The sequence below is a fragment of the Carassius gibelio genome, chromosome B11, assembly GCF_023724105.1.
Source record: "Carassius gibelio isolate Cgi1373 ecotype wild population from Czech Republic chromosome B11, carGib1.2-hapl.c, whole genome shotgun sequence".
Taxonomy (NCBI): Eukaryota; Metazoa; Chordata; class Actinopteri; order Cypriniformes; family Cyprinidae; genus Carassius; species Carassius gibelio.
In genome coordinates, this window is record NC_068406.1 from 13,507,348 (window position 1) to 13,533,464 (window position 26,117).

Here is a 26,117-nt window from a genome sequence, read left to right on the forward strand (position 1 = left end):
ATGACATGTAACACTAGGTATGACTTTGCTATTTGCACAGATTTATAGCTAAGAAAGCATAGATTTCTTATGCAACGTGTGGATAACAGCAATCTGTGAATTCGTATCCATCATTTATCTTGATGCCAAGCATTGAAGCTTTCTAATCACAGGAGCGTTTGATTTCTTTCCCAGAGGCGGTGAGATTGCCTCACTCAGCAGTTTTTCCTCAAAGCTGTGGTTGGACCTGAACATTTTTGCTGAGCCTTCTTTGTGGAATACAGCATAGGTTCTGGACTATAAAGCTTCACAGTACAAAACAGTCAGTTAAAACAAACTGATTATGAATCAAACCACATGTTTGTGGTCTGTGAATAATTTGTGATTATTGTGCTTTTATCTTTTATCTTGCTTCCCAAATGTTTCCCAGATCTTCAAAACAGGAACATCATGGCTTGCCTGCCATCGCTGATAAATACAAAATATTACACGAGTTGAGTGCATCAGCTGACATTCACTGACCTCTGCTTGAACTCTATGGCAAGACATGAACCGTTTTTATTTAATGATGTTAATAATATAACATGCATGCATATGGTTAAAATAGGACTTCAGACGCATAGGGAAATAATACAGATGTATGCCAGGCAAAAGCAATAAAACTGATTCTGACTTGAATTTTCAATCAAACTCCAATAAACACTTATACATCTTTTGGGAGCTGCAATGATTCAGAGAGAAAAATCTAAAAAGGAAAATATAACGTTCTTGATCTCTTGATGGCTCCTTAATATTGGAAGTGCATTTCTGGCACATACAGTATTGTTCAAAATAATACCAGTACAATGTGACTAACCAGAATAATCAAGGTTTTTAGTATATTTTTTATTGCTACGTGGCAAACAAGTTACCAGTAGGTTCAGTAGATTGTCAGAAAACAAACAAGACCCAGCATTCATGATATGCACGCTCTTAAGGCTGTGCAATTGGGCAATTAGTTGAAAGGGGTGTGTTCAAAAAAATAGCAGTGTCTACCTTTGACTGTACAAACTCAAAACTATTTTGTACAAACATTTTTTTTTTCTGGGATTTAGCAATCCTGTGAATCACTAAACTAATATTTAGTTGTATGACCACAGTTTTTTAAAACTGCTTGACATCTGTGTGGCATGGAGTCAACCAACTTGTGGCACCTCTCAGCTGTTATTCCACTCCATGATTCTTTAACAACATTCCACAATTCATTCACATTTCTTGGTTTTGCTTCAGAAACAGCATTTTTGATATCACCCCACAAGTTCTCAATTGGATTAAGGTCTGGAGATTGGGCTGGCCACTCCATAACATTAATTTTGTTGGTTTGGAACCAAGACTTTGCCCGTTTACAAGTGTGTTTTGGGTCATTGTCTTGTTGAAACAACCATTTCAAGGGCATGTCCTCTTCAGCATAGGGCAACATGACCTCTTCAAGTATTTTAACATATGCAAACTGATCCATGATCCCTGGTATGCGATAAATAGGCCCAACACCATAGTAGGAGAAACATGCCCATATCATGATGCTTGCACCTCCATGCTTCACTGTCTTCACTGTGTACTGTGGCTTGAATTCAGAGTTTGGGGGTCGTCTCACAAACTGCCTGTGGCCCTTGGACCCAAAAAGAACAATTTTACTCTCATCAGTCCACAAAATGTTCCTCCATTTCTCTTTAGGCCAGTTGATGTGTTCTTTGGCAAATTGTAACCTCTTCTGCACATGCCTTTTTTTTAACAGAGGGACTTTGCGGGGGATTCTTGAAAATAGATTAGCTTCACACAGACGTCTTCTAACTGTCACAGTACTTACAGGTAACTCCAGACTGTCTTTGATCATCCTGGAGGTGATCATTGGCTGAGCCTTTGCCATTCTGGTTATTCTTCTATCCATTTTGATGGTTGTCTTCCGTTTTCTTCCACGTCTCTCTGGTTTTGCTCTCCATTTTAAGGCATTGGAGATCATTTTAGCTGAACAGCCTATCATTTTTTGCACCTCTTTATAGGTTTTCCCCTCTCTAATCAACTTTTTAATCAAAGTACGCTGTTCTTCTGAACAATGTCTTGAACGACCCATTTTCCTCAGCTTTCAAATGCATGTTCAACAAGTGTTGGCTTCATCCTTAAATAGGGGCCACCTGATTCACCCCTGTTTCTTCACAAAATTGATGACCTCAGTGATTGAATGCCACACTGCTATTTTTTTTAACACACCCCTTTCAACTAATTCAACTAATTGCCCAATTGCACAGCCTTAAGAGCGTGCATATCATGAATGCTGGGTCTCATTTGTTTTCTGAGAATCTACTGAACCTACTGGTAACTTGTATGCCACGTAGCAATAAAAAAATATATGAAAAACCTTGATTATTCTGGTTAGTCACATTGTACTGCTATTATTTTGAACAATACTGTAAGAAAAGTTCTTGCTTTGGAAAATCATAATTATGGCATAAAAGACAAAATTATGGCATGCCAAGTCATATTTATGAGGTCAAATTTAGGATATACTTTAAACGCTATGAGATAAAAAGTCACAGTTATGATGTAAAACATCATAATTATGATTGAACGCTATTACATAAAAATATAGAAACTACCACAAAAAGTCAGGTAATAAAATGTAAACAATGATACAGGTCAAAATTAACATAAGTGTCATAAGTCAACTATGATGACAAAAATCAATTATGAACAAAATTATGATAGAAAGTCAAAATTATGTCATAAAAGTTGTTTTTAAATAACTTTTCATTACATCATTTAAATTTGTCATAACTCTTTTTTGTAATAATTTCAACATTGTATCTCATATTATGACTTACTATGTCATAATGAAAATTTTTATGTTATAATTAAGAATTTTTGCAATGTTAGATTTTCACAGGTGTTAAATTTGGTCGCCAGTTACCTTTGTTTAGTAACAATAATAATAATAATAATAATAATAATTTTTTTGTCAACCCTGGGCGAAGGTCATATCTTGTCTAGGGCATCAGAATCACATTCAGATTTCACTTCTGAAATCCCAGTTTAACCCTTATTTATTATCCATTGTTCACGCAAAGATGCAGTGCCCAATCTTGGTCTCAGGATCTTGGAATGACCCTCAAACGTACACCACTGTTTCACCTTGTCAGTTCCCACAGGAGCAGAGGCACCTTGCTCCATGTCATCCATCACAGGTCACCTAAGAAGGTTGACATTTTTCCACTGGTTCCTCACAGATGTACGGCAGTGCTGCCATTTCTGTTCTCAATCACAACCAGCAAAAGGAGAAATGTATTGATTTTTCTCTGCGTTTTCACGAACAACACACACACTCCTAAAATAGGTCATTGACGATGTCACAATTCAGCTCACTGTGTTTAAGTTCCTCCATCTTCTCAGTTTTAAATCTATCTTAATCCATCAAAAACCACACCACAGCCATAGATTTAAAACATGTCACAAACATCTCTCAAGTGGGTTGAACAGGTTGGTTCTTGGTCATATTTCTTACTAGTAACATTGTGGAGAAGCTCATGGATGGTCACACTTTGTCATGCAGAGGGGCTCCTCATGCACCCTGCTTCCAAAGTGTCTGATCAATAACACAAGCCAGTATCGATCAATCACTGGCTTTTAAAAACAGCTTCAAAAAGCAATCTGAGACGCATACAGAGTTCACAAGTTTAAAATCCCTTCCTTAAGATTAATGGATTCTCAACTGGTTCATTACCCAGATTTTACATGGGGCATTGACCTAACACTTTGAAAAGTGTTTCTTAAATTAAACATCAAAATATATACATTTTAACAAATTGATAATCTTATAATATTTTGAACAATTAACATTACCATGAAAAAAAAGAAAAGAAAGTGCACTGGACATAAACCCAACACGGTACTAAAATAAATAAAAGTGTTCCTAAAATTAAGCATCGAACTGTGCTCATTGTAATTAATATTCATATAATAATTAAATAATTATTTGCTGCCCTACATGCCAAGGACATAACAGGTAGTAAGTTAATAAGTATTTAAATAATTAACATTATCATGAACTGCAATTTGATTGGCAGATTTTACACTGGACAACGACCAACCACTATACCAAAATTGGCAACGTTTTCAAAATTAAATGCTGTTTTATAACAAAGTTCGGGAGGAACAGTCGCAGTTCATTAACCTGATTAACACAAGTGGAGACCAATCAGTAATCAACTCATGACAAGGTATAAATAACAGCAGAACCTGCCTCTGTTCATTGACAGTTTTCAGCATCCCTCCTCCACCCCATTTCTCCTCACTTATAGATCCATGTACTCTTACCACAACCGGGGGGAGTACTCTGGGTTCGGGCCACATCCCGAGTTTGGAGCCCTCCACCCGGACAGCACGCCAAATACGCATAAACTTACTGTATTAATATACGTAGATGTGTACTCGTGAAATTATACATCAAAATGTATTAATTTGAATGAATTACACTAAGAACGGATTTTTAAAAAACCAAAGCAAGCTACGATGATCCAAATTAATAATGGCATCTTAACTTTGCATACCTAATGAATCGGTTTCATACAGTTAAAGAATTTCAACACAAGCTCCATATTAAAATGACACAAGTCTTACTTTATTGACATCCTAAACTTTATTTTACAAAGGTAAGCTTTTCATCCCAACCTCAACGAAACAGATTTACAAAGAAATAAAAACATCTTTAAAAGGCCATAAAAAACAACATCCTGTCCTCTAGCAGCATCCGAACATCTGAACTTCCCAGAAATAAACCATTTTATGTTTACAGTCATCTCTCAGCCAAGCTATACACAGTACTGCTGACAAGGTACACAAGTATACAAAGTACTGCCACATGGAGCCATTACTCTCTCTCATTTTTTTTTTAGTGCAGAAAAGGAAAATACTCTCATTAAAATAACAATCTTAGGTTAAATAAGCTTAAATAAGAGGGCGAAGGTACAAGACACTTTTCTGAGGTACTTTACACCAACAAGCAGAATTTGGCTTTTATATTAAGTGGTTTACAGGTGCTAGTCTGCATGTACTGGCCCACCCACACAAGTTCAACTGTTTAATGTCTGTTTGGGTAAAACAAAGCCAGTCGGCCTCCTAATGGATAAGAGCAGTGGGCATGGATTTTGTAAGCACTCAGACAGTCATATGATTTAACGAAAACAACTGAGGGACGATCCTTTTACCACCAATAACATCAGGTACACAAACATCTTTTTTTTTGTTTTTGTTTCCCTACATAAAAGCTTTAAAACACAACCAAAAATCACACTCAGTGCTAATCGTATTGAACAACTCTGTGATTACAGCATCAGCTAAATTATTGCTACAACATTTGTTTCAATGTGTTACCTACTGTACAAAAACAGGTATACAGTACACCTAGTCTTGGGGAGCTTCGGATACGAAGGAACGTTGCATATGGCTGGTCTACATTTTGACAAATGATGGGATGGACAGCCACTAAGCCAGGAGTGAACTTGAGTAACATCGGTAGCTTGTAGATGTTAAGCCCACGCAACCAAAGATTTTAGAACGAAATCACGGCTTTTTGCATTACATTCACTTACACGATCACCACATGTTCGTACCCTTCGATTGGTCATTAACGATTAAATCTTTCCCTTCCAGCCCATATCACATACCTTATTTAATTTCTTACTCTCCCTTTTCTCTTTCACATTCTCATGTCCTGCCAACTACGACTTAGTTTTTTTTTTTTTTTTAGTGTGTTAGCATATTAGCTCTGCACACGTTCACATTCAACTGCTGAAATTTCTCCCCTAACATCTTTTTTACAGTACGCTGGACTACTTATCCGTGGGTTATGTAGTTTGCGAAGCACAACAAGGGGAAGTCGTGGACTAGTTCAGCTCAAGGTTTCTTGTCAATTGTGTTCAGAAACAATTCGGTGAATCTCCTCAGCTGCGCGGCTGCTGTCTGGCTCTCTTCATGCAGTCGAAGGTTGTCTTGTCGGAGGTGTTGAACTTGTTCTTGGAGCATAGCCTTGTCTTCTTGCTCCTTTGGAGGATAATAACAAAGCATGCGGTTACAAATAACTACCTTGAGGTGAATGCTGTTAACAGTGCATGTTAAGGATTTGTTGAAGCATTATGTTTGCCCATTAAAGGCCTGTTATTATGTTTGGGACTCTTACCTTCCTTAGGTCATACTGCAGCTGTCGGAGAATGAGCTCCAGCTGGTTAACCTTCCCAGTGAGCAGAGCAGGAGAACCTTCCCTGTGTAGATAATAAGACAAAGGAACAATTAGACACAGAGGTGCACACATGAACAGACAGATGTGCATAGACATACAGACACAGACAAATACAAAGAGAGAGAGATAGAAAGGGCAGAACAGTAGAAAGGATATACCAATGTGGATGGATGTATATACGGATGGATGGATTTATTCTACATCTGCATTCTTACCCTGCTGGTAGGGTTGAGGCATTTACACACGCCACTCTTCGGTTCAGCTCCTCGGAGAGCTCCAGAACCTGCTTGGCCTGCTCTTCTTCAGTCAGAGAGCTCAGAGAGGTCGCCGTCTGATCTAGAAGTGAGCAAGCGATTATTCTGTTAGAAATTCAAGCCGAAACATCCATTATCAGATATATGCAGGCAGTAACGGCCTAAGACCGTGTAGTGTTTTGTGTCTACACTGTTTATAGGAAATCCCCAAAGGCACACAGGAAACACGGTAGATCATACTGCTTCTGAGGTGATACAGGCGGATGTTCCAGGTAGGAGCTTTGAGCAACACCCAGAGCGAAGCTTATTAAATGTGATCCTTCTTTTCAGCTCTTTCTGAGGTGTTAGAGCTAACTGTTAAGCAGCTTCAGCAGAGCAAGGTGTTAATTAAGTGGGGAACGGAGCTCATGCGGCAGGAGGGTTAATAGCGAGATGGGGGGGAGGGGTTCACAGGCTTTCAGGTGAGTTTAGCATTACACTGTCAGTCGGGGCTTATCATTAAGCATTCAAGAACAAGAACACACCGATATAGTGCCTTTACCTCCGCTGAGAGGGCAAACCGGGGGTGCAACTGTCAAATGTGCTGCTTTTTTTGTTGCACATACAGTGAAACTATTTAGATACAATTTTAAATGTCAATGTCTGCTCACAGACAGAAAAAGATGGACCAAAAGCCAATAAATGTTTTTAGAATTTACCTTGCATCACTGACATAAGTAACTGTCTAGATCTGTTTTTCTATTCACTGATAGCAAAAGATGGACAAATTTTCATTTATTAATGGAGTTACAATTTGAATTTATCCTATATCAATGGCATAAATGTTTTACATTTGAATAAATCTACAGTATCAGAGTTTTTAGATACCATTATTATTCATTGGCAGCAAAAGATGGACCAGATTTTTTCTTTTTTCCCATTTATGGACTTTTATTTTTATTTACCCCATATCACTTGTATAAATGCATTTTACACTTGCATAAAACAAAACTACAGTATCTACATCCATTTTAAATACAAATAAATATATGCGTATTTATATGCCGAGTAAATATGCTGTCCAGGGAGCCCAGAAGCCGTAGCGGCACAGCTATATCTAGGATCAGGTTTTAAAATATTAAATATAAATATTTACCCATTTATAGCAAAATATAGACCAAAAGTTAATAAATATGTTTTTATAGAGGTTTAATTTGGATTCACACCACATGTGTTTTGCACTTGGAAAAGCTGTAGAAACATGTAGGTGTGGCCTCAGATACAAATAAATTATTTTGCTTCTTTATAAAGACCTACAAGCTCTTTGTCAACAAGAATGCATACCATTCCATGATCTCACAAGATGCTGACCTGCCATTATTTCATCAAACTCCGAGCCAAAAGTGTTCATGAGGTTCCTTTAAGAGCTCTCAGCTCTTCTAACACCTTTCAGTGCTTCCTCCTCCCCGCCCCCCATTTCATTTCATTAACAGTCTCACAGTAAGGGGTGTTAGAGGAGCTAGAGTTGAATGGACGGATAATTATTAGTGCTCCGAACGAAAACACGCACAAAGCAGCAGCACATGGAAATCAACAATGTAAGCTCACCTCCTCCCCACCCCCTTCTAGTTAGCACCCAGACCCTGAGGCAAAAGCTAACTTAATCATTTCTCCCACCATGAAACGATGGTCTCATATTTGTCACTATTTCGGGGCGGAGCTGCACACTCATTCCATTTTTCATATCCGTCAGGTCCCAAGAGCGCATCTCTAAGGACTCTTACCAACGCTGGAAGGTGAAGCTGCACAGCGGCTGCTTCGCCAGACGCCCCCCCAACCAATTAAAGCCATCTACCTTGTATTTTTCCCCATTCCACATGCAGATCAAAAGGAAATTCTCAGTTCAAGAAGAGCCGTGCCCTGCCCTCGCCAACATTCACCATGGTCTCCACAGCGATGGTTGAAGGTGAGGGAACAGATGTAATTGTAAACGAGTAAAAGCGTCCAAAACCCAAAATGTGTAATTACAGCGAGCGATGGCTTGAGTCATTTCCCTAAGTGGTGTCTTGCTGGGCTCACATTGTGATAATGGCTTAATTTCTCCATGCTCAAAATACGTTCTCCGCTCCTAATTAGCACCTTGCGGAACAATGTGCCTTTAGGCAGTCACAGGAAATGAATGGGAGGAAAATAGAGACGTGGTGATTTCAACATGGTCAGGAGCAGTGTTAGAGACGGGTGCTGTTTTGTGCAACCTTTAGTTAACTTTGTTAATGGCGTGTGAGAGCGGCTCAAGCTTTGTGGCGAGGGGAAACCTTGGTCAAAACACACTTCAAAAAAACAGGACAAAAAGGCATTTTAAGGTTTTTTGTGAATACAAGTGAGCTGAATTTTTTTTTTTTTAAAGAATGAATGAAAAGAATTGCTGTCTGCATTGTCTTAGCTACCAATCCACTAAAGGAATTATGCAAATCAGGTAAAGGCACAAACACATGCACCAACCTTTTTTTTACTTTTACTGGGACAGAAAATTTGTAAATACACTACCATTCACAAGTGTTAATTAACATTAACATACTTGTATTTAGCAAAGATGCACCAAAAGTGAAAGTAAAGACTTTTATAATGTTACAATTTCTTTTTCAAATAAATTACTTTATAATAGAATGATTTCTGAAGGATCACGAGAATCTGAGGACGGGAGTAATGATGTTGAAAATTCAGCTTTGCCATCACAGGAATACATTACATTTTAAAATATATTAAAATAGAAACAGTTACAATATTTATACGATATTGCTGTTATTACTGTATTTTTGAATTTAGCCTTATTGAGAACAAGATACTTGTTTTATACATATATACTGCAACATTAATTGTGCTGAGCTAACAATGCTGACCTTTGGGAATAAGGTGAATTTTATAATGAGCCTCATTAGCATTAAAAAGGCATGCTTGAGCTCAAAAGAATGCAAGAGAGTAAATGTAGGTATTTACTTCAGTGTTATTAAAGTGTTATTTAAGCTAGTGCCTGGTAATGCTGAACTAGTTGGTAAGAAAGATTTGTGTGCTGAAATACCACAAGCTGTCGAATGCTGTTTGACAGACATGAAGGCATTTGACTACATTTGTCTGGTACAAAAATATCCATAGAGTCAAAGGGTCAGTGCTGTCCTTGTGGAAAAAATACCCGGTAGTTGTTCATTCCATTACAGTGAGCAGTGAGTTTATGATCGCAAAGCATGCTAAATGGGTCAAGACCGTACTCCAAATCATTTAGTGTACACGATGGAAGCTTGTACCTTCAAAAGCCCGCGCCGCATCCACAAGATGTGACCAGTCGAGACCAGAAGAGGGGTCCGGCAAGGGCATCATACCAGTGTCCGCCAGCCTGGCCTTGTCTGCCAGCGAGCCATCAGAGAACCAGAGCTCATCTGCAGAGACAGCACACATAGTTCATTAGAGGACAGTAGAGTGCATGAAACAAACTTTACTGCAGACTTTTTCATTTATTTTGTTTCTTTATTTCAGCATGCATCGGTTCTTTTCTCTTGCAAACAGTTGTCAAGCTGCAAGTTCTTTTAGAAAACCATATAACTTCTGAAAAATTGATGTATTTCCAAGAGAAACGGGATATTCAGTGAGAAACTTCATCCATCAATTGATTGGTTTATGAAAAGTTATACCAGAAAGGACATGCATTTGAATGCTGGATTGCTAAAATAATGATTGAAGTGTTATATAATTAATGGTTTACATCCAACAACCCAAATTAATGTTTATTATTACTTCTATTGTTTAAAAAAACTATTGTGTGTATTGATTTACATTTGACAGGCCACATGGCCTATGTGGCGTCCATGGAAAAGTCATTTTTGTGAAAGAGAACATAATTTTATTTTGATGAAAGATTATAAAGACACTGAATCAATCACAATTAGAGCAGGAACACGCATTAGAAAAGTACAAAAGGGTCAAATCTGATCCCGTATTGACTTTAGAGTGCTATCTGAACAGAACATTCTCTGACCTAAATGTGCCTTTACTAAATAATTTAACTCATGAGAGACTACAATTACACTTGAACCATTCATCACGGATCTAATGATCAGTTCGATTGAGAGGAAACTGAGACAGTCACTGAGGACACAACTGAAGGGCCCTGACCGCTGCATAAACTACATTAAACATTCATCCAGTGGCAGAGATTTCAACTTGACAGGAAAACAGTTGCTGCTGCTCTACAGTCAGGGCCAAAGGGCAACTTTACCCGCAATTGGGTCTACTTATGGCGAAAGAATCAAACGCTGCAAGTCACAGAAGCAGAGGAAAATTAGCTCTAGGTGACCTAGAGAGCACACGCTTGCTAATTCACACACGGTCTGCTCATGCAGGCAGACAGACAGTCCTCGCCTGAGAGCAGAGAGGTGAGAGTGATTTGAATAATGAATGAAGTTGGCTGGCTTAGAGTTCTGCTATAATGAGAGAGGAACTACACGTTTCAGACAGCTGGAGAACAGCTCAAGTGTCTGTATGCGAAACACGCCAAGAGGCATTAGGGCCGTTCACACAGGACGTGTTCTTGTGTTCCATATGTGCTATTTATTGCCACAATTTTGCTCGTAGTTCTACATAACCATGCATTATATGGCCGTTGTTGTCTGTTATAGAGTGCCTTGATCATTTTTGCAGCATCCTATCCCACAAGTGCGATGCTTCTAAAACTAGTACAGAAAATAGTTCCACTATTACATCTAGAATTTTCAAAATGTGCATAAAACTTTTCTTTTTTTCAATTTAATTTGATTTAACAGAAAACAGTTCCCTGTTTTGTTTAGAATAATATGTAACTGTAACTAAATTTGACAACATCGAATATATATATATACACACACACACACACACACACAGTATATATATTTATATAAATGCACATACACAGAAAAAAAATAATAAGATCAATGGAAGCATTTTCCAAATACATTTCGAGAAAAAAAATAGTTAAAAAAATTTAGAGACATTGTCTCAACAAACACTGACATAAAGTATATTTTTCAACTATAAATTATGATTTACCTTAAACGCATGGGAAACACTGTTTTATTCACAATCGTCTTTGCAATATTTAATTTTTTTTGCTTCGATGGAAACGCATCTTACATTAGCAATTGTGTACACGAGCAGAGCTCAGTTAGTTACTCCAAAAAAAGTAATCCACTACAAATTACTGATTACTTCTTTAAAATTGTAATTTGACTACATTACTGATTACTGCATTTAAAAAGTAATCAGTTTAAATAATTATGATGATGACTGAAAAAATACACAAGTAGCCTATTATTTTTATAGCCTACACTGCCAATATCTAAAAAAAATAAAAATAATGTGTTTTGGAAAATAAATATAACAAATAGGGTGCACTTTCTGCATTCAGTCTCTGTAAATATCTTCCTGAAACGAGTCACTAAAATGAATGAAAATGACCTGAGAAATACCGTATGTCTAAAGAAAGCTTGAAGTGTCTATTATTAAATGAAGTCATGTCGAAAACAAACAAATTCTCTGAATGAAACCAACACGAGGTAGTCTTTCCCATCTGAGCTCACCTATAATGTGTCCGCGCACATCACGCATTATAAGATAATCATCTACGCGAAACCAGTCTCTACTGCGTTACTGCGTGTAACGCATTATCCCCAACTCTGCACGAGTTAAACTTCCCTTGAACATTTCTTCTGTTCAACTACGTCACGCTCCAGCTGTTTAACGCATGAACACGTTCTGCTTTCAGTGACCAGTCCAGCACAGTCATTCTATTATAATGGTTTTCCTATTACATTACACTCTTCATCCTACTAGCATATTTCAGTAGACGTATAATAGTATGATTACAACTAAGTCTCTCAGGCATTAGCAGCAGATTTATAGTATCATTACTTGCTTCATTACCAAGTACAACATTAAAATCTGCGGAGGATAAAATTACAGAAACAGGAAAGAATGTGGTGAGCTTACAGAGGAGATGGAAAAATCTGTTATGAGCCAAAAAAAGCTCATTTATTTCATTATCATGATGCATGTCTTAATGCAGGCAATCCAAGCGTTTACATTATATGTACAGCTGGTACTGTGATGCATTCTGGGATGAAGTGAGCATAGTGACTCTATATAAACGGAACCGTGCGATCTTTAAAACAATGTTAGCATCACTGTGTTGGTAACAACATCTGCAAACACTCACTTTTGAGCTGACTGGCAGTGTGGTTAAGACCCATGCGAGGTGGTAGGGTGCTGTGGTAGGGCAGGGCACTGCTGAACAGGATGTCGTTGGGCACGGCCTGGTCCAGCATGGAGCTCCGAGAGCTCGCTAAAGACAGTGCCCTTCGGTGGCTGCTGCACAAGCTCTCGTCTGAGAGGGTCCGGTACAGGGAGCGGCGTGGAGACTGACCCACAAGTGGTATCTGAAATAACACAAAAAGCAAAGGATGAGTAACAGGAAGACAAAGAGAAAGCAGAAAGAGAGAGATTGAATGCGAGAGGGGGGGAAGAGAAGATATTATTCATCACAATATGATTATATGAAAGGCTCTGCAATATTGTTAATAAAACAGCCATGGCAATAAAGCACATATCACTTAATTGAATTGTGGGAGAGAGGTGGGGGGTGGAGAGCTGGAGGAGGGTGAGCTAAGGGAACATGAGACTCAGCTGGGGACCAATCAGCAATCAGAGTGAGTGACTGTGGGGCTGTGAGTCAGACCTATTAGAGTCATGGCGCTCTCATCAATAATGCAGGCGCGATGGACACGGTCCTCACGGGGGGTCTACGGGCGGGGGGAGGGGCTCAAACAGACAATTAGAGACATGAACGTGACAGAGGACCAGCAAGCCTCAAAGATGAGCTGCTTAGAATAGCCTACAGGAACACTGTTCGCTATTACACTTACAGGAACAAAAATGAATAAAACACTGTAGAATTAATGTTTGTGCGAGCGAGACTGTATGCAACAATGAAATATGAATTTCTATTTTATTAAATGTCACAACAACAATAATAATAACGATATAAAACAATAATATCCTAATATTATCATTTATAAATATTTATATTAACATTATAATATTATTATTATTATCATCAACATTATTAGTATAACTATATTAAGTCAATTAAGTTAGTTTAGGTTATTATTTAATTATTACTATAATTAAAAACCATTTTTATTATTATTATAAGTTAACAGAAACAATGTTGTTGTTAATAATAATAATAATAATAGGAAATTATCATTCATAATAATTAACAAAATGTATTAAATAAGGTTAAACATTTACATTATGCATACATTATGTATAAAATAGTTGTTAGTCCATGATAACCAATGCATTAACCAATGTTAATTACAGTATAGTGTTGCCTAAGAATTTCATAATTCGGTTTTGTTTCAAATTAACACTCGTGAATGTATGCATTATGCCTTTGGCTTTCTCACAAAGCTGCATTGGAACAATATGCATTGTGAAAAGTGCTATGCAAATGAAGCAAATTAAATCTTACAGTGAGACTAACACACAAGCAGGGTGTGTGGGCATATGCAGCTTTATAATCCACGCAGCTGTGAGCAGATCAGGTGAGGAAAATGACTGATTGTTGTGACCTCATTTCCTCCAGACACTTCCATTAGTCAAACAAATGGCTGTTACCCAGGCTGCTGACTGGTTGGTTGATTTGCTTGGCATTGTAACACATCAATGAATAATGTGTTTAGCGCAAAACATGTTTTAAATGTATAATTCCTTGGTTTCTCAGTGTTGCTTTATAACATGTCCTAACTACATCAGCGCTTGCTCACTGCATTACTCATCCTCCAGGGCTCAGCTCTACACTCACCTTGCCAGGACCTGCCTGCCCCGGGGGACTGTCGGGTAGAAGCATCCTGAGGAAGGCCTCCTTAGAGAGCGTCTGGAGCTTCTCACCAGCACTGTTAACCACCTGGGACGGGTCTCTCAAATAGAGCCCCCTGAGAAAGACACATGGAGATAAAGAGGGAGAGGAACGGTGAAAGAAAATCAAACAAATTAGATAAAAAGAGAGACATTAGCAGCAGGTTTTGCTGTAGTATCAATCTAAAGCGAATTGTGCTTCCTGTAGATGTCTTTTTAAAGACAAAACATTAAAAAGGACTACAAGGACACAGCTACAGTTGTGACGAAACAGGTTTAGGGGCCATTGAGTAAAGAACAACCTTCACACAGTCGTGACTTGACTCATCGGGGAACAAATCAAAACAAATCACTGACTCATGGGAGCTAAAAGGAACAGTTCACCCAAAAATGAACATTTGTCATAGTTTAATCACGCGTTTGTCGTTTCAAAACCATATGATGAATTCTTAGTGAGTTTTTAAACAATATACCGGCCAGGCCTTTTTAATATAACACAAGTGAATGAGGACTAGGACTGTCAAGTTTCAAAATGACAGAAGGCACTAAGACGGGATCATAAAAATGTCCTCACAGACAATTTCTTGTCTCTTTATAACATTTGATGACATATAGGAGCTTTATGTGATTAATGGTGTTAAAATGTTAATGAAAACTATGATAAAGTATGATATTGTTGACTAGCTTTATTCCTATGACTAAAATGAGATAAGATGACAATAAGGTCAATAAACGATAACTGTGACTAGATCAACATGCAATATTGTTGATGATGAAAGATGAGACTAAGATGCATCTTAAACAAAAAACTACACAAAAAATATTTTGTTGAAAAAAGGATTAAACAAATATAAAAAGTGCCTCTACTACACAAGCTTTCATGTGTGGTTGCCAGATATCAAGAGTTTAAATCCCCAAATCAGAGCTTTTCTGTTAATGGGATACATTTTCTGCCAACTGATTAGCTTCATTTTTAACCATGCCATTAAGGAATTACTATTAGGAATTTTTATGGTTATAATATTTTAGTTTTTTAGTTTTTACAATTTCTCATTATGTAGACAGAGAGAGTGCATGTCTCTCATATGTCTTTGATATTCATTTATATACTAAAATAGTAATAAACATAAGATGAAAGTGCAATACCTGAAATGTAAAAATACATTTCTCAAATGACAACAATTCATGCGATTGTAATTTTGAGCAATTTTTAAAATCAGTTTAGTTCATTATACAGCAAGACAAAAATTTGACCAAGTTTTGCTTAGACATTTAGTCGACTAAATGTTGGCTGAACAAAAACAAGACAGGGTTGATTAAACATGAGAAGTAAAAATTACATCTGACACAGCACTAAGACTAAAGTAAAAAGATTAAATAAAAAATTGCTGACAAAATGAACACTAGTGAAAAAAATATTTTAATATACTGACAACTCTCCTCAGCAGAGGAACAATGTCTGATTCATGAATAACTGAGTCAGATCTTTTCAGAGAATTACTTGTTGTTCACCAAACAGGTCTGAATTATTTGTTCAACTTACTGACTAAATCTCCAGTTGCAGCTCACTAAAGGGGAAGATAATCAGTGAATAATGTCTTAAATTGCCTGTTCTTCACACGAAACTAGCACGTAACTGAAATAAAATTGCATAGGCTACTTTTTTTTCCGATGACATAAGGATGAGTAAATTACATCAGAATTATTTGTGCGTGAACTGTCCCTTTAGGGGAGTAGAAAGTGCCATTTTTAAAGGACAAGAGGGAAGAAACGACACAGTGAACAATTCAGGGCCAGGTAATGATCCAAATACCTTGATTTCCCCAACAGTGTCTTCAGGAGTAAAGACAACAAAGCCTCTGAGTGACTGAGGCGGCAACAAAGAGGGGAAAAAATGATTACAAAGAGCTTTGAATCAATTCAGTGTCCCTTTTGTTTTTAAACCTGACACAAGAGAAATATGAATTTCCATCAAATATGATCTGCGTCAGGAAACCGTCAGCATCCCCTGGTGAGCTTGTCAATCAAATCAAGTCTCTGCTTTAATCATCAGACAAACATTTACCAGGCCTTCCGTCTGATAATGTGAAGTGGCAGGTGTCAAGTAGATTCTGTCTGGATTCTGTTCGATAGAGGTTATATAATATGTCTGTTGACATCGATCATCTCTTAGATGCTGCTAGCAACAGATGTGTTACAGACCTAAAAGGTTATCCGAATGTCACTATTCAGTGTTACCGGTCAATGCATTCATTAACCAAAAAATGCAACGTAATTAAAGTACGAATACTTGACTAGCTCCAACGTTACATAAGATACATAAAACATCAAGTGCTACTCACCTGAAGTCTCTTGCTTGCCCTTGCTCCTCCAGTAAGTTGTCATTTTCTCCTTTCTTCCAGCCAGTCAAATATTTCTCGCCGTGTGGCTGGCAGCTAAGCGAGTGCTTCTCCCGTCCTCCCATTGGAGTGGTGTCCGTAGGAGAGATAATGTAGATTTTAGAGGGGTCAATGGAGTTGGAGTTCTTCGAACAGCGTTCAGAGGGGCTTCCAGAATGACGAGAACCACTGGGGGGAAAAAAGGGAACTAAATTAAACCAACAACTCATTAAATAACTGATTTATCATGTAATAATGCTGCCTGTCTTAGTAAGAACCATTAATTATCAGGTTTTAAGAGTATTCTTGTCAAGGCATGAACATGGGAAAAATCTAATTAACTGCTGAGACAGCAATAAACCGTACAGCTGTTCCCATACTGCCTCCTGCACTTTTTTATCTAACACTCCTAGATTTATTTCAGTTAAAGAAAATGACTTTGAATAGTTAACAATAACAGCACTGCACAACAACATGCTTCTTTTATTTATTAAACCAACTCCAAAGAACAGTCCAAGAGTCCAACTTGAGAAGATAAAAAAAGGACTGCGGTGGAAACCGCTGCAGGGCTGATGGGATGATGTTTGGCTGTTTGTGTCAAATCACCTCATCTCTGCAGATTCAGATTGTTAGCAAACTCTCCATCTGTGCCTGTCTGTGTTCAGACCCGTAAAAGCAAAGCTGAATACAGAAGCACCTTTTTATTGCATAACTGACCTAAGTTTGTCAAGTTGATCCACAAGAACAAGACATGCTGTTTGCTTTGAAAGCATTAAATTCCAGAAAAGATTGAAAAGAAGATCTTGTGCTTTCATTGTTTTTAATTCAGTCAACTAAATTTTGTTGGTATTTGTTTAATATGTGGCTCTTAATGTTATTGTCAAGTTAACATTCTTACAGAAGGCTGGCATAATTATGGACATCCTAGTAAATGTGCGCAGCTGCAGAAAATGAAAGCTAAATATTTAAGAACGAAGCAGTTGTTGATAAGTAATCAAGCATGATCCAAACCTTAAAAAAATTGTCCAAAATCTATAATAGTTTTCCACTCTCCTTCTCATCTCACCTCGAAAGCGAAGAAATCTCACTCAGGTCTCCAGTGCTGCCATCTGTGGTGTGACCGGTGGGTGTAGCAGCAACATATCCTTGAGACAGGAACATCTTTGCCCTTCCTTCATCGGTCTCTCCATCCTCATGGTATTCCAGAGGCCATGGGAGTCCCGTCTCAACCCTCCCTTCCCTCATGACCATCCGTGAGGGTCCCACCCCAGTCAGGGGCAGGGCAGGAGGTGGAGGGGGCATGCACGGTGCTGTATCAATGCCACTGTCAGTGGACGCCCCCTTTATGTAGGTGAGACCCAGGGACTCTGGATCCATTGGGTCTCCAGAACCAAAATGTTTTTCGTCACTGCCGCTAGAAGCATTGCTGGAGAGGGTGTTGTTACTGGAGTGGCTGGAGCAATGACTGTGGCAGCTCTTCTCACCAGTCTGGAAGATTATGGAAGATGACCAAGTGTTATAGTAGTTCAAAAATCTGGGGCTGGTAAGACCTTTAATGTTGCTTTATAAGAAGTCTCTTATGCTCACTAATGCTGCAATTATTAATTTATTAACCTGCATTTATTAACAAAGGCTGCATTTATCAAAAATACCAATTACCGGTACCAATACCAAAAAAAAGTAAAAAAGATTTTATACATATACGTTTACAAAAAAATATACTACATTATTTAATACTTTTTAATTAATTTGATTTACTAGCGACTGAAGATTGTTTTAAAGCAAATCCTACAAAAAAATGAAATTAATTAAATAAAAAAAAAAACTATTTTGTTTTTTCTTCTGATTTTTTTTCTTCTGTTTTTATGTCCTGAATTACATAAGCACTGAATACAAGGCAGGCAAACAATTTATAGAAATTTGACATTTGTTTACTGCTCGGTGAAAATACAGCTCAACAAAAATAGATGAAGGAAGACCCCTGGAGCGGTGAAGTGCATTTAGCAGAGCAATAACAGCTACAGATAGAAGAACTAGCGCTGCACCATTACCACCTAATGTAACCAATCTCAAGGAAAATGAATAATTGATTACTCTGTTAAATTGCATGATTTAAATTTAAGCCCTTTCAAATGATTTGAAAGTGGATGATTTTTAAACTTTAATGCACGGTTTACTTTGGAAGATCTAGTATGGTGCACTATTTGCAAATATCCCCACTGGCAACTGGCTAAGCCAATGTGGTCAACACACTACAGCAAAACGCTGTCAGTTCTGTGAAATCATGTAATGGAGGAATGTTGGGCTTTGCATAAGTAATATGAGATAAACATGACCCAAGAATTTACTTCTTGCCTTTAGCATCTTCATCGGCTGAGTGCGGCAAGGGTAGGATGACCTATTTGCGCTTGATAAATCAGAAGGATTTGTACTTAACCTGATGCACAAGAGAGAATGTACAGTGCAGTGTCCTGTAACTGGCGTTCAGTTTCTTACGTCAATTCCCACAGGGATTGCATTACTGGATTGGACACTATGAGCCATATGCCATAGATGTCAACCCCCCCCCCCCTTTCTCCAAACCAGTGACCTCCCCTCCACAACCACATGGAGAAATGTGGTGCATTTGCAGTGCTGCCAACTACACGTTCCTGACTAATGAGGTCACTGCACCCATCAGCCACATATAAACACACAAACACTTGCACCAACACATGCATTTACTTAGCATATGTTCCTGTTGCTGTACAGTGCAAGACATTTACTGTATCTTAAAGATATCCATGCTCCATTAACCAAACGTTAATATGCAAACTAGGATATCGCTGTCTGGAAGGAATGTAGACAAGCAGAGTAATTCAACTTCCAGTGCTATAAAAAAAATTCTTAGTCAAATTAATTCAGAAGAATTAACAGTTTTATAGTTCATTTGATTGATCACTTACCCGAGGGAATTTACCAGGTGATTCTTTTGCTCCCTGTCTCTGTAAACCTCGGTTCAGGATCTTGGTGGATGGGATGTGCCATTTAGCTTCAGGAACACAAGGCGAACCTGGAAATCATGAATGTGATGTAACATGACACATGTTGATAGGAGCGCTGCACATTTGAATCTGGTTAATTTTAACCAAATGATTTATAAAAAAAAAAAAAATTCTCAAGTTATTTAATGAAGCTTAGTAAATAAAGTCAATTCAATTGGTAAATCAATGCTATAATTCGTTTGAAACTAATCTAGTTGAATCTGCATTGGAGTTTGAGAAAAAACCAAGGCTTCCGTACCAGCAGATCGTGTCCTCTCTAGCTTGTGCTCTCTATCTCTGTGCCCATCTCCTTCTTTGTCTTCTTGTTGGTCGTGAAGGGCAGGTGATTGCGATCTATTGGACAAACAGAGCGCAAATGTCCACAGGCATTATTTATTAATGGATTCTCAGTTTTATTATTCAAGCATATTGTATAAGCCAGATAACTGCATTTCAAATGGACTGAAAATGTGGCTCAATGACTGAAAAGGCATTGATAATGATAACTGATCCTAGCATTGGTTGGGTGGGGAGGATTCAAGACCATTGTTTGCGTGTTGGTCTGTGAATGGACAGCGATGTTCACATAGCTGGTCATGAAATATTAGCTCATAGTGGACATTACAGAAAAGAGGACATAGAATTACACTCCAATATCACTTGACTTGGCTTCATCTTCTACCTAATTCTGTTTGCACCAAAGATTTGCACCAAATCTCATATGATTAGACTCCTGCGATAACCTCTAAACCTGCTGGGCTCTTTGGCTTTGGGCTCTGTGCTCTTTGATTTCTGAGTTATGAGGCTGCTTCAAACAGAATCTCATTACCCATCATAACTGGCTTTCTGGGCCCAGGTGCCACAGGGACCGGGGTCACTGGAGGTTGATTGGTTACTGGGAGAACTGCAGTAGTGCTGGCCGGGATTTCCAGACGGACTCTGAACCATCTCGAAGTCCTGCAACACCCTGCAATGAGCAAACACAGGGCAGAAGCTCATTAATCAAAACTCTGGTGGAAAAAAGCAATGAGAGCGCTACAGCAAGACTCATTCATATTCTGGGCCGGAGGGAGGAAACACTGTCAAAAAAAGTGGTGGAGCAGACTCTATTCATAGCAGGACCCTGTGTCTCCAGGGCTGGGAACGTCTGCACATTCCAGGGGGAAAAAAAAGAGAAACGTACTCCAGGAAGGAATGACAGTCCATGTGCAACACGGATCCCAGCAGAGGACGAGATGACAGCCTGGGTGAAGAGGCCACAAAGGTGTGTGCATTTCAGACAAGGTGAAGACACATGCATGCAACACACAGTCGCTCAACTGCACAAGAAGATGCACATTATGAAGGGATCCCAACTCCAGAAAATCAAGTTCCCAATTAGCTCACCCTGAAAGGCATCTCCTGAGAAATACTAAAGCAGGAATCAATGCCACACCAGACTAGGACATAATCATTCTGTACTTTTTTCCTTCCTCTTATCCACAGGGTGGCATGTATCATCCCTAATAGCCTCTATGTGCTCCCTTTTGGGCTTTCCCAGCGGATATGTCAGCGGAGATGTGTCTGGATAATCAAACATTACCGTTATGAATCAGAGTTTTTTTAAAGTTCCTGTTGCTGAGCCCGATAAAAACCAGGTGTTGCTTTTTATTACCTGTCCTGACACATTCACAGTGGTGACCAAATACAGAATAACTTAATACTGAGATTAAAATATAAAAATACTGTATTTTCATCTCTCTTAGGCTTAAAATTTGGACTCAAACTTATTTAGGGCAAACGTTTTGGGGTGAATGTGCCAAAAATTTCACACCACAACAAAAAAAATCAACACGGATACAAAAATTAAAAATTAAATAAATAAAAAAAAAACAGCAGCCTACTGTATACTGTACTATATTATTTAAATTGCATATACATTTCCTATAAATTAACATCTGTGAAGCAGAATTGTAAATCAGATTTAAAAAAAAATTGATTAATTTATTACTATAGCAATCATAATTAGATTTTTCTGCATTAAGGAGAATGGGAAGGGGGAATGTCCTTAACTATCATTAAAATAATGCTAAATGTAAAAACTAAAATAGTCCTAATATAATTGTACCCAAGTGAACATTATAAATTAAACAAAGAATAAACCACATTTAATTTCATTTTGAAGTGAAATGTAACCTGAACATTTCCAAAGGCAGTCCTCTATTTACAGAGATAATGACATAATTTAATTGAATAATATGAGCCAAAAAATGTTTTATCCTTGTATCTGACCTCAGGCATTTTTGCTTTAGCTGTCCATATAAAACAGATTTTCAGATTAATCAGCATTATAGAAAATCTGGGTATTATATATCCTGAACATCATCACAGACACAGACTAGAACAGAAAAGTCCTAGGGATGATATTGACATCTTTAAAAAAAAAAAAAAAAAATGCATTGCACATGCCCAAATACAGACCCACATGCTGTAAAAGGGATGATGGAATCAATTACAAAAACCAAACCAATCCACTTTGTGCCTCCATGAGAAAAACTTTCCTATAGTTTCCCCTTACATAATCATGAGAGTTGGATAACAGCATGATACACAAGTGAAATTACAGGTATACACTGTATAAGTATGAAAAAGCTGCATATGTGTTTGGAATGACAATCACATATCTCCTACCTGGAACCATCCTGGTACTTCTTATCAAAAGAAGTGCTACGTGAGATGGCAGCTTGGGCGTACTGGAACATCTGCTGGCTCGGGGAGGGTCGATCTGGACCCTGAGTGGGTGAAACACGAGACAGCGGCAGCCCCTGGGGAACGTGAGTCATCCTGTGCCAACCAGGCCCAGTACCAAGAGTCTTGTACTCCATGACGGGGACACGATACAGCTCTGAGGCACCTCTGAAACACAGAGAGAGGAAAATTACCTTGGGTTTTTAGACGTGCTACCATGTTTTTTTGGACATGTATTAAAGTAACAGAATTGTGTTTAGAAATACTCTACTACTTAAAAGCTTTTAAAAGAAGCCTGTGAAAGAAGGCTGCATTTATTTGATCAAAAATACAGTAATATTATTAATAAGTAAATCAAATGAATGTAATATTAAATAAATAATATTACTCTAATAATATCACTTTGTTTTAAATTTCTTTTAATGATATTTATTCCTGTGATGGCAAAGCTGAATTTTCAGCATCAGCCTTCAATGTTAAGCCTCATACACAGGGCTGATTGTCGCATGTAATCTTACGGTCATCTTCACCCAATTACTCAGATAGTGTAGATAGGACATAAGTACTTTGTGATCGGTGCCTACATGTGCTAAGCTAACCAAGTGTTTATCTTCACTTAAAGGTGCCATGGAATGCAAAAATCACTTTTACAAAGTTTGAACACAGTTGTGTGACCGCATTGTGTGAAAACAGCCAGCCTATAATGGTAAAAATTCACTCACTCATTGTTTTATAATTCCAAAAAATCATAAACAGTCTCTCCACAGGAGCAGTTACAGACTATGATGACATAATCGGTGAAAGTCCCACCCATTTGTGACACATTCTGCCCTATTAGCAAATACTCAGCCCTGAGTGAGAAGCTGCGGTCCACCATTACTGTTCTCTTGTTGTAGCTGCTGGAGATACAATGTCAGCGCCAAAGCGCCATTAAAAGTGTCTGTGTCTTGGGATGCTCCAACCAACATAGGAGTCTCCATAGACCACTGAGGACAGGGTGATTTCATTTTCAAAGGAAATGTCCCAGAAAAAAAGGAAATGTCCTATACTTTGTTTTGCTCACGCTTTACAAACATTTTACACCAGACTCGACTGCCTCACAAACGAGGGTCAGTTCAGCACTGCTTCTGAAACCAAACTTGCTTCTGAAAGAGGGATCGATATCAACGCTTCGTGCAGGTTTGCAAAGTTTTTGCAAAAAAAAAAAAAACTCCCACGGACATGAAAAGCAACCCATGGCAACAGTGTTATAAAGTAGCCCAATTCCACAGGAAAACCGCAGATTTGGCAACACTGGAAGGGAGACGGGAGCACCGGCTCATTTTCATTTAAAGGGGACATAAACATAAACAGAGCGTTTTGGCTCATACCCTAAAAGTGGCTATTTCAAGAAGCTATAAAAAAATTTCTTTGAAGTATTCAGAGAAAAAAAAACTTCACATACACACTCTGGGGACATCAGAGAACAATTTAAAATATTGTATCAATGCATTTTATGGCACCTGTAAACAACTTGCATTATATCAACAGCACAACATCTAATAATAGAAAAGCCTGCAGGCATTAATCACATATATACCATGTATTGGCCTGATTTTTGGGTGGATTGCTGTTCTTTACCTCAAGTTAATTAGCCTTGAAATGGCTAGAGGTTGAACTAAGCATTGTGGGGGCAGACTGCTCCTTACAAAAGAATAAGGATTATCATAGCAGCTGAGTTAACAGGTCAGAACACACCCAACAGTGGGATCGCTTCCTTCACACTTCTGAGCTGACTGGATAATTCCCGGCTGTTGATGCTTATAGAAACACACAGAGGGGTGTAAATGTCTAAGACCACAGTGAAAAGCATGGATTCATTTAGTTTGTTACATTAATTCTGTGATCCCGTTCTCCAGATGGTCAGATGTAACCAATTACTAACACATTCTGAATTTCTGAAAGTTTTTCTAATTCAAATTTTCACTACTAACGTAGTTTGTATCAAATGAGAAAAATACAAAATAGAAGCATTTTCTCCAGTTGTCTCAGGCTTTTGGATCCCACTGTACATAATTGTGAGCTTTATTTAGAGCCAGGCTATTTCTATGAATCCATTCCAATTTATTAATATGGATTACTTTTCTAGTCAGCCTAGTCAGCTAGTAAAATACCAAATTTAGTGTCAAGGGAAGAACATGTAAGTGAAATTGGCTGAATGTATTAAATGATAATCACCACAGGAACGTTTGGCAAGAGAAAAGACATCCGCAAATTACATGACAAATGGTATCAGATAAATGATGCACTGTATTCTGCTGTGATTATCTGTGGCGTGTGTTATTAGAGAGGGAGAAACCAAAAGAACAAACAGAAAATTAACACAAGTTCATTCTACGCCAGAGGGATTCATTGATGGTTAATCTTGCGTTTCCGCTTTCTAATCCACTCTGTTCCGACCACACACACAGAACTGCTCCCAAAACAAGACTCTCTGGTGATCTTCTTGAATCGCCGAGAGCTCTTAAGACAGATTCTCACAGCCTCTACAATAAGATACAGTTCTTCAAAAAAGTACTTCAGTGAAGAACACCACACTCTTGGACTCTCACACACAAATTCCTGGAATTGAGAAATGTCTTAGAAAGTGTTGTGAATGAAAGAAACACTATTCATTTCAAGTTCAAGACTTCTCTAAAGACTGCAGACTTTACTGGCGCGTTTCTACTGCATGGTACGACTCGGCTCGGCACGGCTTGTGTTTCCACTGCAGTATCGCTTTTGAATGTCAACCGAGATGGTACTAAAAAAAGTACCAGGTACCAGGTACTGCACTACCCAGTGGAAACCCCTCCAAAAGTTAACTATACTGAGCTGTACTGTGCCGTATCATGCAGTGGAAAAGGGCCATAAGACTAGATTTTTACAGAAATAGGAGGAATTTTATTGCTCTGAGTGGTTTTAATGCATTGCTATACAGTGTCTGTATAGGTGATACAAGTAGTTTTAGTGTTTCTATGTGGTTGCTAAAGTGCTACAATTAGTTTTAGTGCATTGCTTTTCACTCAGTAGGGTGTTACAAGTTTAGAACAAATATTCTTACTATATACTTCTAAACTCACTGCTCTGATATGTAACCAAATACAACCCTGACTTGTCATGGCATGCTTCAGTTAACTATAGTTCTCTAGAAACGCTTGCCCAAGATAGAGAAATAAAGAGCAGTTAAGGTCAACCAAAAATGTGCAAGCAATACTCTATACATTTTTGTTTACAAAAAGCACGGAGTGCTTGATATGACTGGCTTTTATGCCTCACAGGGAGGCGATAAATGTCAATCCAGTTATTGACAGTCTAGAGGGTCACTTTAATCTCTCCCTTTAGAAGTTTTCAGTAAAGCCCTCAGCTCTTCTGAAATAAGCAAACATTACATGAGGCACATGTTCAACAAGGTTCAACAGGGTTCCATGTCATTTTCTATTCCAGGATTGAAAAAAAAAAAAAAAAAAAAAAAAATATGAGCAGACTATGATCATATAATTCACAGAGTATCTTAAAGGGGTCATATGATGCAATTAAATTTTTT

At 38.1% G+C, this 26,117-nt stretch overlaps 1 protein-coding gene across 2 annotated transcripts in view; it reads right to left on the minus strand.

Annotated features, from left to right (window-relative positions):
* Window positions 1–4,608: 4,608 nt before the first annotated feature.
* sipa1l2 (signal-induced proliferation-associated 1 like 2) overlaps window positions 4,609–26,117 on the minus strand; it is a 67,697-nt gene continuing 46,188 nt past the window's right edge. For both annotated transcript variants that reach the window (XM_052569011.1, XM_052569013.1), the window contains 12 exons: window positions 22,496–22,720; window positions 20,655–20,792; window positions 20,085–20,179; window positions 19,748–19,854; window positions 17,869–18,290; window positions 16,767–16,991; window positions 14,372–14,501; window positions 12,722–12,941; window positions 9,783–9,914; window positions 6,463–6,583; window positions 6,188–6,269; window positions 4,609–6,051 (listed from right to left, as the gene is read on the minus strand). In XM_052569011.1, the coding sequence (XP_052424971.1) occupies window positions 5,905–6,051; window positions 6,188–6,269; window positions 6,463–6,583; window positions 9,783–9,914; window positions 12,722–12,941; window positions 14,372–14,501; window positions 16,767–16,991; window positions 17,869–18,290; window positions 19,748–19,854; window positions 20,085–20,179; window positions 20,655–20,792; window positions 22,496–22,720 (2,044 nt within the window). In that variant the 3' untranslated portion in view covers window positions 4,609–5,904. The remainder of the gene's footprint in view (window positions 6,052–6,187; window positions 6,270–6,462; window positions 6,584–9,782; window positions 9,915–12,721; window positions 12,942–14,371; window positions 14,502–16,766; window positions 16,992–17,868; window positions 18,291–19,747; window positions 19,855–20,084; window positions 20,180–20,654; window positions 20,793–22,495; window positions 22,721–26,117) is intronic.